This window comes from Anabrus simplex, chromosome 14 (assembly GCF_040414725.1).
Source record: "Anabrus simplex isolate iqAnaSimp1 chromosome 14, ASM4041472v1, whole genome shotgun sequence".
Taxonomy (NCBI): Eukaryota; Metazoa; Arthropoda; class Insecta; order Orthoptera; family Tettigoniidae; genus Anabrus; species Anabrus simplex.
The window spans coordinates 26,955,067-26,975,180 of NC_090278.1; the positions used below are offsets into that span (position 1 = coordinate 26,955,067).

The window sequence follows — 20,114 nt, forward strand, 5'->3', positions numbered from 1 at the left end:
CTTAAATATGAAATAAAATCTCAATGTTCTGACATCTCCTAGAAATGTACACTCATACGATACATGGAGAAGGAATGATTTGGATTTACCATACGTCAGATTGAAAAAGACACAAGAAAATTATAGATATCATAGAATTAATTTATTTAATAAGCTACCTCCCCAATGGAAAGATATTCCCTTAAGTAACTTCAAAACATATCTAAAAAAGGGGGGGGCTGATATTAAATAGTTTTTACTCACTATCTGAATCTGAAGAAAAAGTAATGCCATTGTCAAGGGGCAAATATGAACGCACATTCCTAATATGTAGGTAATACTGGTAGTTATGATCAGCTCGACGGTTACTACTTAATAGATAAATAGCCCAAAGTATCATGATAAGCGTGCACCTTTTATACATAATGCTCTATTTAATGCCATTACTGTACACTTCACCGTCATGATATAAAGAAAATGGAACGTTTCCATCAGCAGAAACTTAGAACCATCATGAACATCAAATGGGATAACCACATAAGCGTTGTGGCAGTTCTTGACAAGGCGCATATGAACAACATAGAACCCTTCATCATCAATCATCGGCTTCGATAGGTTGGTCACATCCAGCGTATGAATGATAACAGACTGCCTAAACAACTTATCTACGGTGAGATTGGTCATGGCAAAAGGCTTCAAGGTGCTCCTTTGAAACGTTATAAAGACCAGCTTAAGAAGACTATGAATAGCACCAACATAAATGCTAACACCTGGGCAACAACTGCACAAAACCATGTTATTTGACTCCAAAAGGTGTCTCACTGTTTGAGCAGACAAGAAATTGAAACCATGAAAAGCACAAAGTACATCAGATCCAACAGACTTTAAGAAGAATTGAATGAGAAAAACGTATTCTCGGAAACGAGTAGCGGCCAATGACAACGACCTAAATCATTTTTAAATATAAGTAAATATATTTTACTGTGTAATAGATCAGAATAGACAAATACCTGCAGCCAGAAATACAATAAATCTCAATTAAGCATCAGTTTCAAGAATATATATAGGGAATTTTAGAGGTGAGTTTAAACTTTTTGACACTCATGTATACAACATGCAAAAAACTCTTTGCTCTTTAAACTACCGACATGGAATTTTCCCTTACTATAAACATTTCAGGGGATCCAAAAATATTTTCTAATTAAAAAAAAAAAAAAAACTCATTGATTTAAGGGTTAACTAGGGGTATTCGGGGAAAGGCTTGGCAAACATTAGTGGAAGTAGCTCCAGAGTCCCTTTGTCACCACACGATCTTATTAACTGAAGTCCCCAGCCTCCAGAACTAAGTACTGAAATAAGACATCTTACCTCATTCTTCAGTTCATCCACAGCTTTGTCAAGTAGCTTGTTCATTTCGGTCTGCTTTCGTATCCTGAGTTCTTCCTCCTTCAGCTCAGTCTCCATTTCACTAGTATTGTTGACCTCATTGTCATAGAAACGTTTAGCCTCATCCCTCAATTCCTGTTTCTCACGGTTACGAGCTCGAGCATCAGCAACCGCCTGCAATGAGAGAATATCATACAAAATTAGTAAAATCTTATAATACACAAACAAAATTTCTGTGAAACAAGTAGAAACGATATGTCTAATCATATCTTCATTTGTTACCTTCAGTCCTAACTACAGCAGTTTCACCAAGGCATCAGGAACTCATATCAATACCACCTTGCTAGACTCTGACCTATGAGAAGTAGAGTTGGGCACTATGTCCCTGTTTTGGCACACTGTGCCGGTGCACAGTTATGTTCCGCTGTTCTGGAACATGGAGCAGCAGTTGTTCCGCAACATTCTCAAGCGAGACGAGACCGTGACTCACTACCTCGTCAGAAGCGCCACTATGCGCTGCCCTTCGCCCACTAGCTGACTGTCGATACCGGCAGTGTGCCGCCATGTGCTGGAGTGTTCTGTGTTCCGTGTTCTGTCGTATCCTCTTTGTTCTGTGAGTTCCGTTGCACCGGAAACTGGTCTTTGGTACACACGGATTTTTTTTTTTTTTTTTTGGCTAGTTGTTTTACGTCGCACCGACACAGATAGGTCTTACGGCGACGATGGGACAGGATAGGGCTAGGAGTGGGAAGGAAGCGGCCGTGGCCTTAATTAAGGTACAGCCCCAGCATTTGCCTGGTGTGAAAATGGGAAACCACGGAAAACCATTTTCAGGGCTGCCGACAGTGGGGTTCGAACCTACTATCTCCCAAATACTGGATACTGGCCGCACTTAAGCGACTGCAGCTATCGAGCTCAGTACGGATAACTTAATGTGTTCTGTTTTGTAGGTGTGTTTTCAATGAAGCCTAATAATATATACCGTATGAAAGACGGTAAACTTTGAATAATGTTGCACCGGAGTCCTGTTTACGAATTTTTTACTAGAATAAAACCAGACAGAGTAAAATGCAATTTATGTTCTTCTATTTTGCCTGTAAAGGGATCTTCAACTGGCACAATGACGAGACATTTGAAACTTAAACATCCCACAATTTCTATTTTCGTGTTCTGCTTGTATAGTTTTTAATCTTCTGTTCCACTTGTAGGCCTATATAGTGTTTAATTTTAATCTTTGTGTTTTGCTTCTATGGGTTATTTTTATTATTTTCATGCTCCGCTTGTATATTGTGTACGTAAATAGAGTACTGACGAATGTTTCCTCGACTGTGCGAGTATATTTTTAATTGGTGAAAATAACATTGTGACATTTGTGAACACATCTACTGCCAGTGTAATTGTGACTGGTAAAGTTCAGAATGAATGAAAATATTCTTATCCTAAAAAAACATTTAGACATGATTTTCTGGGAGCCTATTTCAGAGTTCTGACGCATGCCGTGAAGTTTTATCCTGGCCCTAACTTCTCACAATATAGGCTGATACATTCAACCGGTGAAAATATTCTTGGATTACGTACTTTTAAACACCTGTACTGCCATTATGACCGTCTTATGTGTATTTCATACTGACCGAAAAAAATCTTCACCTAAAAGCAGCCTTTAAACGTTATTATTTGGCACGAATTTCAGTGTTCCGACTGTGCCTTCACGTTCCATGCAGCTTTACGCTGCCCGGAACTACACACAGCGCGTCCGGTATAGCAGCACATTCCATGTCATCTTGCCTCACAAAGTTCTCTCTACTGCGCAGTTACAGTCCTGTATCCCGTGTGCCGCATACCGGCACACTGTAACGAAACACTCCACCTCAAGTTCCTAATGGTCCAGAACAACTGACTGTTCCGGTCTGCCCAACTCTAATGTGAAGCCAAGATGAAAAAGTAGAATGTGACGATTTCTTTCTAGACATTGGCCCTAATCGTCTGAAACAGCCCATCTGGTTGCATAATTGTAAACGTATTAAGTCTTTATTTAATGGCACCATGGATAATTGGTTCAAATGCTGTTGGTGGAAAAAAAAAAAGATTCACCATCAGAATATTATAAGAAATAAATTGACAATATTATAATAATATTATTTATTTGATTATTTACTTGATATATTGTATTGAAAAGGTGGACCCTCTAGTCAATTTATTTCTTATAACTGCACTTCAATACGGAACAAAAATGAAATTTACAGCTTATAATCAGAATATTAGCCGACATAGAAGGAGAGGTGGTAGTATACTTTTTTTTTTAAAGCTGCTTTACATCGCATTGACACAGATAGGTCTTATGGCGACGATGGGATAGGAAAGGGCTAGGAGTGGGAAGGAAGCGTCTGTGGCCTTAATTAAGGTACAGCCCCAGCATTTGCCTGGTGTGAAAATGGGAAACCATGGAAAACCATCTTCAGGGCTGCCGACAGTGGGGTTCGAACCCACTATCTCCCGAATACTGGATACTGGCCGCACTTAAGCGACTGCAACTATTGAGCTTGGTTATATATACTTTCTAATCGAAACAGGCCACGTTCCTGTTCTATTCACAGAAGTTTGCAAAAGGGAAATCCTTGCAGGGGTGGTCAAAATAAGCTAGTACATAAAACTCGGCACAGTGCATGAATGTCTCGTCATTTGAGTTGAAGGCCCGGTTAATGCTTGTGTGAACGTAACATCAAATGAATCGAATGGGTTAATTTTGATACATATTTCAAACTATACACTTTTGTTTATTTTTCAACATAGTCTCCATTCCTTTGGGCACATTTTTTCCACAACTGTGGAAGTTTGAAAAATCCCTTGACTGTAGAAGTCCGTTCCACCACTGCTCTCTTCACGTCCTCCTGCATCTCATAGTGCTGGCCTCTCATCTGCTCCTTCACAAAACCAAAAAGATGGTAGTCAGAGGGTGTCAAGTCGGGACTGTAGGGAGGATGCGGCATAACTCCCCATCCAAATTTTTCTATGTTCTCGCTGGTGAAACGAGCACTGTGGGGGTGCATTATCGTGCTGCATGATAAGGTTCTTTCCAGGACGTTCATCATGCAATGCAGGACGAAGCTTGTGAAGCATTTCAATGTAACAGGCAGCAAGTTCAAGAAATTCAACCAAGCTCGATAGCTGCAGTCGCTTAAATGCGGCCAGTATCCAGTATTTGGGAGATAGTAGGTTTGAACCCCACTGTCGGCAGCCCTGAAAATGGTTTTCCGTGGTTTCCCATTTTCACACCAGGCAAATGCTGGGGCTGTACCTTAATTAAGGCCACGGCCGCTTCCTTCCCCTACCTAGCCTTTTCCCATCCCATCGTCGCCATAAGACCTATCTGTGTTGGTGCGACGTAAAGCAAGTTGCACAAGAAATTCAGCCAGAATGCATCCCAAAAGACAGTGCCCATAACTTTGCCAGCAGACTTCACTGTCTTTGCTTTTTTTTCCAGCGAATTCAAATGGTGCCACTCTATGCTCTGTCGTTTATTTTCTGGTCCATAATGGTGGAATCAGCTCTCATCCCTGGTAACAATACACATTAAAATAATCATCTCCCTGTTTAGTTTTCTTCCGACTCTGTCATATTAGGGCATCTAATGGAAAGGGAGTCCTTCCTTCTTTTAATAATAATGTTATTTGTTTTACATCCCACTAACTACTTTTACGGTCTTCGGAGACGCTCTTCCTTCTTTCATGAATCCTTCTTGTCTTATTCTTCAAGAGACCGTTCCTTCATGATCTTTTCTCATTTTTTAAAATCATCTTCACAATTTTCCTTGTCAATATGGACCAATGACAACGCGGTTTTACACCTTAAGGCAATCATGACAAGAACCATCGTCAGTTAACACGATTAAACAATATTTCCATGTTAGCAATGCTCAGCGTTAATATGGGCTGAGTGGCTCGGATGGTTGAGGCGCTGGCCTTCTCACCCCAACTTGGCAGGTTTGATCCTGGCTCAGACCGGTGGTATTTGAAGGTGCTCAAATACGCCAGCTTTGTGTCAGTAGATTTACTGACACGTAAAAGACCTCCCGTGGGACAAAATTCCGGCACCTCAGCGTTCTCCAAAAACCAGGAAAGTAGTTAGTGGGACGTAAAGCCAATACTATAATTATGAATATGGACAAAGCAATTGAAGTCTAAATTCATGAATTCTATTATCATGGTTAGTATGGTAATCAAGGCCTGACTATAAACATCGGTTCTGCCCGTTATTTTTGCGAACTGAGGTGCTGCTGTGAAGTTTCAAAATGGTAGTACAATGGTGCTTTAGTTACCCATTGACTGTGAGTAGTGCACAATGAACGGTTTAATAACGAACATGCATCTGTTCCTCTTGCCGTACCTACAAGCTGCTGTGACTTCGTGTCAGGCGCAGATAGTACATACCATTTTCATTAAATTCTGTTCACTCATTTCCTCGTGGCTTGGCACTGATATGGACTTAGCACCAAAAATCAAAATTCATGAAAAATGTATAAGACATAAATGACTGGCAATTTAATTCTATATAACTTTAGGTACGTAGTATTTATCTACATTTATCTGCCTCTGTGGATCAGTGGTAGAGTGTCAGCCTCTGGATCCCAAGATAGCGGGTTCAAACCCAGCAGAGGTGGTCAGATTTTTGAAGGGCGGAAAAAAAGTCCATACGACATTCCATGTCGTACGATGTTGGCGTGTAAAAGATCTCTGGTGACATATTTAGTGTTTACCCATCAAAATTCATTAAATCTCAGCCATAGACGCCCAAGAGAGTTTCGGTTTACTCGGTCTGTCATCTAGTGGGCCTAGAGTAAAACGGAACATCAAAATTGATGAGCAGACAGCCAGATGGCATCAAATTGAAATGTCTGCACATGGTAGGTGAGGCCATATTATTATTATTATTATTATTATTATTATTATTATTATTATTATTATTATTATTATTATTATTATCATCATCATCATCTACAGGACCACTAATAACATAATTATTTGAGAATTACATTTTAGGCCATCCCCTAAACTACAATTTCACTCAGGGTGAAAACAATTATTTATAGCCTAGGTTGTAGTGCCTCATTCCCCAATTTTACATACCAATTTTCATTCAATTTTTGTACGTACATACATACATACATACATACATACATACACCGGGCGAGTTGGCCGTGCGCGTACAGGCGCGCGGCTGTGAGCTTGCATCCGGGAGATAGTAGGTTCGAATCCCACTATCGGCAGCCCTGAAAATGGTTTTCCGTGGTTTCCCATTTTCACACCAGGCAAATGCTGGGGTTGTACCTTAATTAAGGCCACGGCCGCTTCCCTCCAACTCCTAGGCCTTTCCTATCCCATCGTCGCCATAAGACCTATCTGTGTCGGTGCGACGTAAAGCCCCTAGCAAAAAAAAAATACATACATACATACATATATACATACATAGATGATGGAAAATTAAACAGTTCATTTCCTTGTTACTGTGGACATGACCGATACAGAAACACCATTCTTCTTAAATTCTGAGACAAAACACTTACCGGTATTTTACATATATAGATAAAGGTTATAATGAAGGACACCTTAGGCCTTGAAGACCGCAAGCAGAATGAGGATATCCCTACAATAGCATTTACCTCTAGCATCTTGTTGATGTCCCGTTCTCGTTGGTGCAGCATACGAACCGACTCCTCCCACTGGCGTATCTCTTCCTGTCTTTGACGGTGGACTTCACGAAAAGTGCGAGCCGTCTGGTCAAGGACAACCTCCAACACTTCGACCTCCCCAACTACCTTCTGCAAATGGCGCTTCCGGCTTTCACACTCCATTTGCAATCTCTGTCTCTTGAGCTCCATCTCCTGCAGAAGCCAGAGAACAAAAAATGTGAAAGAACAGCATAATAACATGAACTCCAAAAATGAAACATTTCTTCATCAGCTTCTTAATGTACACAGCTTTCAGGATTTTTATATTTAAGAGATATAAACCCATCTATATTAATATAAATCTTAATGTTGGTCTGTTTGTCTTTCTATGTAAAAATACTTGACTTGATATGGGATTTTCGGCTTATGCCATGTCATGAAAACCAGGTGAAATTCTTTACGTTTCACAGAGAACTTCGCTCCGCGTCTTCAAAAGAAAATCTCGTCTGTCCACGAGGAAGTCTTCTTCAATAATGAGGGTTTGAATTTAAGAATGCTTTATCGTTGGAGCTGTAGTGGTACACTCTTTCGTCACCTGGTGGCTCGCTGTATGCTGGTACAGCGCTCCAAGCGGGAGCTGACGACAACTCCAATTAAGATGTTCTATCACACCGTGTGTAAATGAAAATTATCAGAGCATACATCAGATGAATCAGGGATGAATAAGGTAGAAGGAATAAACAGAAACTAATAAAATAAAATACAATGAAAGACACCAGAATAGAATAGAACAGAACAGAGCTGAAGAATGGAAAGAAATAATGTGGAGAAAATCAGAGGATGAATAATGACGTGGACAGTGTGGGAGTGGGGGCATAACCAGTGTACACACGTATGAAAGTATGACACTTAACACCTAGCTTGGAATGAACCATCTGGTGATGACGAACATACGAATTTGGAAAACACTGCTACGAAATAACGATATAGAAAGGACAGAGACGAGAACTGCCTACGTAAATTCTTAACAGCTGGCAACCACGTACAGTATTACTTAATTGATAGCCAGCGTCCGTGTTGAAATCGTTGGGATTTTTATATATTTCCACAGCTTTCCATACAATCCTAGACCGGCAGTGTTTAGTGTGGGTAAGAGCTCGAACATCTTGGAACATGACATCATGACCCGGGGTGTACAAAATTCCCTGTACTTGTGTAACTGTTTTTCTTTTTTTAACAAGTTCCCTTTTTATGACCTTTTTTTTTCAGTCCCCACAAAAATGTCCTAACCAGTTTTACCTGTATATGGAAGTACAGTAAAAGAAAAATTCTAATATAACCAAAACAACACATACTCAGAACTGGGTGGAGAGTGTGAGAGTGGAATGTGACATGTTCAAGAAGGCATTTGTAAGATGTGCAGAGTGTGCTTGTAACTGAAATGTGAAAGGTAAAGAGACCCCATGGTAAAATGAGGGGGTAAAGGAAGCAGTGAAAAATAAGAAGAAAGCATGCCTATTATTAAATAGGGATAAAACAGAAGAAAGCAGGAGAAAATATCAGGAAATGAAAAGAAGGTGCAAGAAGGTAGAAAGTGAAGAAGGGAGGGATTTACATTAGAGTTGCACAGTAAAAGGATGTTCTATGGACTTGTAAGAAGGAAGAGAAAAGGAAGAGTCTACACAAAGCAGGTGAAAGAGAAAGAAGGAGACATCATAACACAATCAGAGGAGATAAAGAAAAGATGGAAAGATTACTTTGATGAACTCCTGAATGTGAGAAGTGGTGTAGGCGAGATGACAGAGAGATGGTGGTGGTTGTTACTGTTTTAAGAGGAAGTACATCTAGGCAACCATCCTCTATTAACACTAATCAGAGGGAAAAATTGAAGGGATCCGACACTTTGACAAAATGAAGGTATCGGCCAAAGAAAGATAAGGGCCATGAAGGGCGTGAAAATAAAAGACTCCCTAGGATTTGCTAACCTAATACCGTCTGGGTTGGAAAAGAACAAGAGCTGAGATTTTATTTTTATTTATCATATGATGAATCTAAGTCATTTACATATACATTTTATATACTGTACAAAGTTTGTGGACAAATGTGAACAGTCACAAGCTCTTAACAATCTTACAATTCTAAGTCTAGTCCTCTGATCCATTCTATTGCTTCAACTGATGTATGATGGATGTCCGTTATCACTCCTCTGAAAGCACGAAGAGGACAGTCAGCAAGGAGGCACCACAGTCACAATTTGCAGGGGTAGCCCATCCCCATTTGTGTAGCAGATACCCACATATGCTTAGTCCAATTTGGATCCAGTTGATGATCCTCCACAGACATCTGGGAAGGTAGAATCCTTGTATTTGCTTAGAAGGGACAAAGAATGAATAAGAAAGATGTGCAGTCCTTTCAGGATCTTCAAGTTTGTAAAACTGGACCAGCTCTGTGCATTTGTCAGTTGAATATTGAAGGGATAGGTGAAACCCAGACCGAGCGCACGGTGTTTGTACTAGCACTAAGGCAGCTGCCTCAGCTGAAATTATATCACGCACGGCTGCCTCCCTTTAAGTGTGTATACAATCTTATATGAAATTTTACTTTATAAGAGATACTGGAAGTGTTGTCCTTCCTGAGTTATACACGCATTGTATTTGGTAACCACATTCTGGCTGATGCGAATGAGTTCTGCCACTATAATGTTTCTGATTTCATGTCCGACTCGTTGGCTGAACGGTCAGCGTACTGGCCTTCGGTTCAGAGGGTCCCGGGTTCAATTCGCGGCCGGGTCGGGGATTTTAACCTTAATTGGTTAATTCCAATGGCACGGGGGCTGGTTGTATGTGATGTCTTCATCATCATTTCATCCTCATCACGACACGCAGGTCACCTACGGGTGTCAAATAGAAAGACCTGCACCTGGCGAGCCAGACCCGTCCTGGGATATCCCGGCACTAAAAGCCATATGACATTTCATTTCATTTCTGATTTCATAATGTTTCCTTTCAGTTCCTCCAATGTGTGAGGATTTGTTCGATACACTTTTTCTTTCAGTTTACCCAACAATTAAAAATCAAACACTGCATTTACTCTCTCTCTCTTTCTTAGCATTAATCCCGACTTGCAGGGTCTGCTGCTTTGCTACATCTCCTCCATTTCTGTCTGTCGTTGACATCTTCTGGTGTTAAGCCAACACTGTGCATGTCTGCCCTGATGTTGTCAGTCCATCTCTTTGCCAGTCTTCCTCGTGGTCTTGTTCCCTCTGGGTTGATGTGGAGTGCTGTTTTGGCAACTGAGTCGTCCTGTTTTCTCATGACGTGGCCGTACCAGCGGAGACGGGCTTCCCTCACTTTGTCTATGATGGGCGCGACACCAAACCTTTGCCGGACGTCCGTGTTCCTTATGTGGTCACATCGGGTCAGCCCCATGGACCATCGAAGCATCTTACTGTTGTCTAGAAAAAAATGGGCCCAATTATTCATCTTGCACTAACAGCACACCAAACGTCTGACTCGTTGGCTGAATGGTCAATGTACTGGCCTTTGGTTCAGAGAGTCCCGGGTTCGATTCCAGGCCAGGTCAGAGATTTTAACCTTCATTGGTTAATTCCAAAGGCTCGGGGGCTGGGTGTTTGTGCTGTCCCCAACATTCCTGCAACTCACACACCACACATTACATTATCCTCCACCACAATAACACGCAGTTACCTACACGTGGCAGATGCCGCCCAATCTCATCGGAGGGTCTGCCTTACAAGGGCTGCACTCGACTAGAAACAGCCACCCGAAACTTAGCACACCAAACACCAATCCCTCACTGTGCAGGCTATTGTGCTGTTGTTAGTTTGGTCTATTTCTTTACAAAGAATTAAATGAGGGATACCTTGTTCATTTTGATCCAGATTACCTACTACCACATTCACAATGAAGTGACCACAACTGTCAGATGTTTCATCGACAGAACACCAAATAAAGTGATCGCCTATATCTTCACTTATTCCATCTAATGTCTTCTGGTAAACAGGATGCAAATAATTCTTCCTTAAAGTGGATTCATTAGGTATACTGCAGCCATTGATGGTCAGGTTACTTAGCACGTTCTATGAGATGTTTGCAGATACGAACACCTGACATAGGCAAAAGTTAAAGTTATCTTCAGGCCTGCCAAATGTGGAAGAGTGAGGGACTTCATAAACATCATTAGGATTTTCTGCACAGCAATGGCAAGTATTATGAATGTTCACACGACCATTAAGATGAAACCAGGCCTCATCCGAAAAGAACACAAGCTGTGGGTCGAATAGATGATCATTCAATGATGCAAGATACCACTCACAATATCTCACTCTTGTGGCTGGATCAGCAGGTTTTAAACTATGTTAAAACTGTTCGTGTGTGCACATGAGTTTTTACTGAGCACTAAGCCAGTAGTTTCAAATTTATTTTTACAATTACATGAATCTGTGCCCGCAAAGGTGGCACTTCACCAGTTCTTACACGAGATTTAAAAAACACTTGTAAAAAAAAGGAATCTTGACTTGATCTTGATTTGAAGAGATTATAAATCTTGTAGAGCTCTATGGATGGCTGGTTGTCAAGTATTCTTAAAATGGGGTTAAAGATGATTGTGTCAAATAGCGAACTTCTCAAGTTGTTAATAAAATGGGCCATGTATATTCTTACGAATTTATCTCTGTGGAGATCCTCCCCATAGCTGATTCGAGTACCGTCACCTGCCTTGCTTCTTGTCACCTTGTGTCTGGTGTAGTATCTATGTCTATTACAAGCAAGAAGTTAATTTTAGGTTTTATTGACTTAGATGTTTTAATCATTGTATTCTAGACAGAATAGATTAAGCATCAGGAGTGCTCCTTTAAAACCTGTGTTTTAATTAAGTTTCAATTTTAATCTTAGTCAGTAGGGGGTGGCTGATAATGTCCAAATATCGGATGAAAAAAGGTTCCACAAATAAAAGGATAATCAAATAATAATCAATGGATTATTTTGTGCATTGAACAGGTGGAAATGCTTTATGACAGAATCACTTACTTACTTACTTACCTACTTACTTACTTACTTACTTACTTACTTACTTACTTACTTACTTACTTACTTACTTACTTACTTACTTACTTACAGTACTTACTTTAATTTATTTCCTGCTGCTCCCTCTGGAGCATAAGGCCTTGGCAAAATTTCTCCACGCAGTACGGTTCCTGGCCATTCTCTTAACTTCACTCCAGGTCTTGTCCACCTCTGCAATTTCCTTTTCAATCATCCTTTTACAGGTATTCTTGGGACAACCTCGCTTCCTGGTGCCTTCAGGGTTCCAGTCCAGCACTGCCCTCTCACCAGCTCCATCCGGCTTCCTTAGTGTGTGCCCAATCAAGCGCCATTTCCTCTCCTTGATCTGGATGTCAATCGGCTGCTGATTGTTCATGGTCCAAAGATCTTCATTTGAGATTATGTCTGGCCACCTCACATTTGTTATGCGACGCAGACATCTATTAATGAACACCTGCAACTGGTCGTTGTTTTGTAACTTACCATGTTTCACAGCCGTATAGAAGAATCGACTTTACATTGCTGTTGAAGAGGTGGAGATTAGTCTTCCTGGAGATGTTTCTCTTCTTCCACATGGGGTAGAGCTGGATAAATGCACCATTTGCCTTCCAGATACGGCTCTGCCCCCTCCCCCCCATCAGTTGTAACTATACTTCCAAGGTAGAGAAAGGACTCAACTCTCTCAATTTCCTTTTCATTGACTGTCAAGCTGGTCATGACATCAGATCACTGCAGTTACAACAGAATGGAGAGGGATAAACCAAGACAGTTTGGACATGTTAAGAGAATGGAAGAGGAAAGCATGCTGCAATTTACAAATTTCATTATATAGGTCCATATTGACACAGCTTAATTACTAATATTTGGTTTAATGATCCACCAATCAATACACTTCAATTAACACTTTACAAGTGGGAGCACACTTAATCTTAAAATATTTTATGAATTCTTTGGTACATGTTTCATCTTTTATTTAAGACTTCTTCAGCCATAGTGACTCAAAAATTATTTTATCTAATTAAAATACAGAAGTATTATGTCCAATAATTTACAATGATGAACCCATATCCTTCCTAGAATGTTAAAAAGCACACTAAAATCAATACTCTATTTTTCTGTAACACTGTCCACCACTTTCTTAGAAAAAATCTTTTACATGTTAAAATTTGATTCACAGCATTATCTTTCTTGAGGTTTGACATAGCTTCAGTGTACTGAATGAGGTAGAAGTTAAGCTTTGGCCTCAGAAATGGGAGAACAGGACCTTATCTTTCCTTAATTCGTCAACTGGAGAATACTGAAGCTTTCAATCTGATAAAATTCAAGAGACAAGGTCAAATTGACGTTCCTCAATACGGCCGGTTCCCATATGAGCCTAGCTCTGACCTGCTTCTTGCCACACTATGTTCATCAATTTTAAATTACTGGACAGTAATATTTCTGTATTTTAATTAGATAAAATAGTTTTTGAGATGCTATGGCAGAAGAAATAAGAGATGAAACGTGTCCCAAATATTTTAAAAATTAAGTGTGTCCTCTCTTGTAAAGTGTTAAGTGAAGTGAAATATTAGTTCTTAATTAGAGGGAAGGATACCAAAGCAGATGATTGAGACCAAGATACAAGGAGGGAGGGCAAGAGGGAGACTCAGACTAAGGTGGTTAAAGATGATCAAGAATAGGAATTGGAACACAGTTAAGGAGGAACAATGGATAGAGGAAAATGGAAACATGCCATAAACACTCCACCCCGGTGGGGAATTATGTTGACTGTCACACACTCGATAGCAATTATAACTTATTAAAGGAGGATACTTAAGTGATTTCCTCTTCTGGACTGAAATTATCTATCATGTATTCACTTACCTTCCATTTGCTCTCATCTTCATAAAAAAATTGCTGTAGAAGTTCATTATTCTCATCACTTCGAGTCAGTTCTTCTTCCCAGGCTGTAAGAGCATCCTTATCACATTTTACAGTAGCCTTCAGTCTTTCAAGACTCTCTGTGTGACGAAAAATGTCATTCTGCAACAAAAATTGAAATTTTTATTCACATACTTCTTTTTTTTTTTACAACTTGCTTTATGTTGCATCGACCAGGTTTTATGGTGACGATGGGATAGGGAAGGCTTAGGAGTGGGAAGGAATCGACCGTGGCCTTAATTAAGGTACAGCCCCAGCATTTGCCTGGTGTGAAAATGGGAAACAACGGAAAACCATCTTCAGGGCTGCCAACAGTAGGGCTCAAACCCACTATCTCCCGGATGCAAGCTTACACTGTGCGCCCCTAAACGCACGGCCAACTCGCCCGGTATACTTCTTTTGAAACCAATGTATTGATATTTACAAATGAAGTCATATAAATTATTTCAGACATTCCATGCCAGCTGGGACAAAAATCTGCAAAAAGGAAGAAGTTTTAAAAAATTATGAACTTTTTCTTTAATGTAGATAATCTTAAACATAACCATATTTCATTTGGGCCTTGCTCATGACGGTGAATTAATTCTTTATAAATAATTCAATTCAATAAAATTGTGACTGGTAATGGATTTAATTATAATAAAGTTGAAGAAAGAGCCTCCATGGCTCAGGCGGCACGACACCGGCTCTCACCACTGGGATCCGTGGTTCAAATCCCGGTCACTCCATGTGAGATTTGTGCTGGACAAAGCAGAGGGAGGACAGGTTTTTCTCTGGGTACTCCGGTTTTCTCTGTCATCTTTCATTCCAGCAACATACTTCAATATCATTTCATTTCATCTGTCAGTCATTAATCATTGCGTCAGAGGAGTGCGACAGGCTTTGAAAGCCGGCACAATTCCTATCCTCACCACTAGATGACGGCTTCATTCATTCCATTCCTGATCCGGTCAAATGAAATGAAATGGCATGCGGCTTTTAGTGCCGGGAGTGTCGAGGACAAATTCGGCTCGCCCGATGCAGGTCTTTCGATTTGGCGCCCACAGGCGACCTGCACGTCGTGAGGAGGAAATGATGATGAAGATGACACATACACCCAGCCCCTATGCCAGTGAAATTAACCAAATATGGTTAAAATTCCCGATCCTGCTGGGAATCAAACCCAGAACCCCTGTGACCAAAAGCCAGCACGCTAACCATTTAGCCATGGAGCCAGACACATGGTCAAATGACTGGAAACAGGTTGTGGATTTTCATATTTTTCTTACCTCTCTCTCTCACTCTCTGACTTGATTTGACACTTGTTTGTTACTTTTCTATACTTATAAATTCCTAAGACTCTTATTATTGTATTCTCCTTATTATATTATTGTACTGTCCTTGTCTTTAATTTTTTTTAAACCCTGGCACAACAGCTCCAAAGGATCATGGCTTACCAGGCGACCGCTGCTCAGCCCGAAAGCCTGCAGATTATGAGGCGACGTATCCTCTCGGCAATTATTCTTGGCTTCCTAGAGTGGGGCCACTACTCGTCAGATAGCTCCTCAACTGTAATCATGTAAGCTGAGTGGACCTCGAACTAGCCCTCAGATCCAGGTAAAGATCCCTGACCTGGCCGGGAATATAATAAATACTGTGGCAATAACATTTGTAGATTTCAAGAAAGTTTATGATTGCATCCATAGAGAATCCCTGTTCAAAATTTTAAGACACCTTGGACTACACCCCAAATTAATAAACATGATAAAATTGATTCTCACTAACACCAAATCAAAAGTGAAGTTTACGGGTGAAATATCCGTGCCATTTGAAATTAAAACTGGACTACGGCAGTGAGATGGTCTCTTACCACTGTTATTTAATTGTGCTCTAGAAATGGTAATGAGGGAATGGTTTAGGAAATGACCCCAAAAAATAAAGATTGCCCGAAAAATCAAAACAAATTGCCTGGGTTTTGCCGACTATTTAGCATTACTAGCAGTTGGCATAAAAGAAGCAAAACTTCAAAACATTGCAAATAAAACTGGCCTCAAAATATCATTTGAAAAAACAGAAATTATGCCCCAAAATTCAACACAACTAAAATAAGTTACCATGAATGGTAATAAAATCAAAACAGTAACTCAATTTAAATATCTTGGAGAAATAATAACACATAAACTAAATGGAAAAATCTCAATCCAAACAAGAACAAATAGATTAGCTAAAGCACAAAAATTAACATGGGATATCTACAAAAAGAAATGTCTATCAATAAATACAAAGTCCGACTCGTTGGCTGAATGGTCAGCGTACTGACCTTCAGTTCAGAGGGTCCCAGGTTCGATTCCCGGCCGGGTCGGGGATTTTAACCTTCATTGGTTAATTCCAATGGCCCGGGGGCTGGGTGTTTGTGCTGTCCCCAACATCCCTGCAACTCACACACCACACATAACACTGTCCTCCACTACAATAAAACGCAGTTACCTACACATGGCAGATGCCGCTCACCCTCATCGGAGGGTCTGGCTTACAAGGGCTGCACTCGGCTAGAAATAGCCAAACAAAATTATTATTAATAAATACAAAAATAAAACACTACAACACAGTTATAAAACCGGAAGCTACATATGCAGCAGGAACACTTTTTCATCTGAATAAACAATCAAAGACTGACAGACTTCAAAAAATTGAAAGGAGGGTTGGAAGAACCTGCATCAACAAAAAATACCAGAAAAATGGACAGTGGAAGATAATACCTAACAAGGTCGAGTACAAAGAGCTAGAACCCATTACAGATACTATGTGTAGGAGGAGACTGGGATTCTTTGGACATATCATGAGGATGCAGGATTCGAGACTTCTGAAACACAGTGGCATATGAGGGCTACCAAGGCTATGAGTGAAGCCCAAACCTCAAACGCGAACGATGGAAATCTAAAGCACATTACAAGATATTAGAATCATTCCGTATTGACGGTTTTCACTTTACAATGGCGAAAAATGAAAGTATCCTCCTATTCAATACATCATATATTCCGTCATTAGACGGAGTAAACAAGTTCAGACATGTTTCGGCTCGTTTGAGCCATCTTCAGTGAAAAAAATTAGGGGGGTTGGAATAATTATTTACATAATATGAGTTGAAAAAATGCCAAAAAACATAATGAAGGCGTAAATGAAAAAACAAACAAAAGAGAGCCTAGACGGAAACAAAATAGCACAAATATACAATATTTACATCAATATGCAGAGCAAAACAACTTATTGCGACAAAAATTCAGTGAAACAGGTGTTAATTTGAAATAATAATTGATACTAAAAACTGCGTTAACCTAAGAAACAAGGGAATGAGAAAACAAATGATGCAGATGGAAATGAATAATGGTAGCACATGGTGGGGTTGTGGACCTCATAGTTTACAAATTATTAGTTTATAAAAACGACAAAACAGTTTGAAATCGCTGTCAAAATCCTAGTGGAAACCCATCACATCAAAATGGTCAGGAGGAGAGCGGGAGCAAACATTTTGAGAGAAGCCAAGCCTGAATTAACCTGCAGGCGAAAAGCCTGTGATAAGGAGAAAAAACACCTTAAATTTAAGGCTTCAGAAATAGCAGCATTCTTAACATCTTCTCAATCTAGGGACCGCTAGATTGAGAAGATGTTAAGAATGCTGCTATTTCTGAAGCCTTAAATTTAAGGTGTTTTTTCTCCTTATCACAGGCTTTTCGCCTGCAGGTTAATTCAGGCTTGGCTTCTCTCAAAATGTTTGCTCCCGCTCTCCTCCTGACCATTTTGATGTGATGGGTTTCCACTAGGATTTTGACAGCGATTTCAAACTGTTTTGTCGTTTTTATAAACTAATAATTTGTAAACTATGAGGTCCACAACCCCACCATGTGCTACCATTATTCATTTCCATCTGCATCATTTGTTTTCTCATTCCCTTGTTTCTTAGGTTAACGCAGTTTTTAGTATCAATTATTATTTCAAATTAACACCTGTTTCACTGAATTTTTGTCGCAATAAGTTGTTTTGCTCTGCATATTGATGTAAATATTGTATATTTGTGCTATTTTGTTTCCGTCTAGGCTCTCTTTTGTTTGTTTTTTCATTTACGCCTTCATTATGTTTTTTGGCATTTTTTCAACTCATATTATGTAAATAATTATTCCAACCCCCCTAATTTTTTCACTGAAGATGGCTCAAACGAGCCGAAACATGTCTGAACTTGTTTACTCCGTCTAATGACGGAATATATGATGTATTGAATAGGAGGATACTTTCATTTTTCGCCATTGTAAAGTCTAAAGCACATTATAATGTAAGCATCTGACACATTGTTCCATTTACAAACCTTGAAAGCAATGAGAAAATACGCCGCACGTTTTTCTGAGAACAAGGCTTCGGAGACTGATATTGCAACCCAGACTGTCGTCCGTTCCCCTCGACTCACCGTACACGGCTTGCTGCTGTATGCCTGATAGGCGCGGGGATCGGGGAGGATAGATGTGCTAGGCTTCGGTCCGTCAGATCGCCACTGCTATCAACCATGCATTACTCATCGTATATACTTCCTCACCTCATCCTTCTGACTTAATTATATAGATAACAGAGTGCTGGTATTTCACTCCCATTTACTTCCTAACACCCTTAAACTGCAGGGCTGCTGTTATAGGAGAAAAAAATATAGCCTTATTTTTAAAGGTAGATATGCTAAAATGGAATGCAATCTTTCAGGTTTAGTGTTTTCTTTTGTTGATTGGAATCGAACCCATGATCATGAGTCGGACACCACCACTGATCTCCTGAGGAAGCCAATTAATCAGTGAACAATGGGTATGACCGCTGTAAAATTCAACATTTTTATTTAATAATAATAATAATAATAATAATAATAATAATAATAATAATAATAATAATAATAATAATAATAATAATAATAATAACAACAATAATAATAATAATAATAATAATGGTGCATGACATCTGTATAGGCTTGGTGGTGACCTAATGAGGATAAAATGAATGGCGAAGACGTCATAAACACCCAGTCCCCAAGCTAGGAGAATTAACAGTATGAGGGTGTTGATTCTGAAAATTGAACCGGAGCCATCGGATCAAAGGCAAGCATTCTATCCATTTCGCCACAAAGCCGGACTTTAATTTGCTAAACCTTAGGCTAAAATCTCCACTGATCAGGTGTTCAGTATTGGCAGTGGCAGAGGCCAGGGCAATAGCTTACAAAGCAGCCTTGACAACACAGCAGGCTTCTCCATTGGCTATTGGCTGACTTTCACTAAACCAACTATCGAAAAGGGGTAACCTAAGTCTAGTGGTAGCCCACGTCTTGGACTCAGTATACGCCACTGCTGAAACAACTCGTACAACACAATCTTGTCTCAAAAAACACCACAATAGGATGTAAATGGATCAGAGAAGTAAGAGAGGATCTGAAGGAAATAGGCCTTACAACAGAAGACACCACAAATAAGATAAAATTGAATATAAAACTCAAGAATACAAACCTCCGCTTTACCCTTACATGAAACAAACCCGCAACATGCACATTTTCAATTGAGGAAAGGGCATGAAGTGGAAGACCCTTGGTCTACATGTTCACGAGTCAGAAGGTAACCTGAATCCAGATGTGAGATCATCCAGTGCAGTCCTTACCAGTTCCCATGTCATTATTTGCTGGATAATTTATTCAGGGCATAACTTATTTTTCTTGGGATATCAATCACTTCCAGAGGAAGATCTTGTGACCATTTCTTAGGACTGACATGGCTAGGAGTCTCTTGCTGCTGACACAGATTTTGACAGAGTATTTGTCCATTAATCGCCCTATAAATACAGTATGATAAAAGCTACCAACTGTTTACCCTTGACATCATTATTATCATATGTTATAAGACGTCTTAGTAATATTATCATTGATGCTTTCACAGCCTGTCATTATAGACATCATATAGGCTTTTTAGGCATATGCCGTGTCCAGAAAATAAGGTGAAAATCTTTACATTTCACAGAGAACTTTGCTTCGCGCCTTCGGAAGAAAAGCTTGACTGTTCATGAGGAAGACATCTCCAAGAATGGAAGCTTGAATTTAGACGTTA

General features: G+C 39.9%; 1 protein-coding gene across 1 annotated transcript in view; it reads right to left on the minus strand.

The window, feature by feature from the left end:
• Positions 1-20,114, minus strand: part of LOC136885784 (coiled-coil domain-containing protein 39) — a 137,938-nt gene that overhangs the window by 107,673 nt on the left and 10,151 nt on the right. The window contains exons 4-6 of the mRNA XM_067158520.2: positions 13,957-14,115; positions 7,022-7,243; positions 1,348-1,539 (exon numbers count right to left, since the gene is read on the minus strand). Of these exons, the coding sequence (XP_067014621.2) occupies positions 1,348-1,539; positions 7,022-7,243; positions 13,957-14,115 (573 nt within the window). The remainder of the gene's footprint in view (positions 1-1,347; positions 1,540-7,021; positions 7,244-13,956; positions 14,116-20,114) is intronic.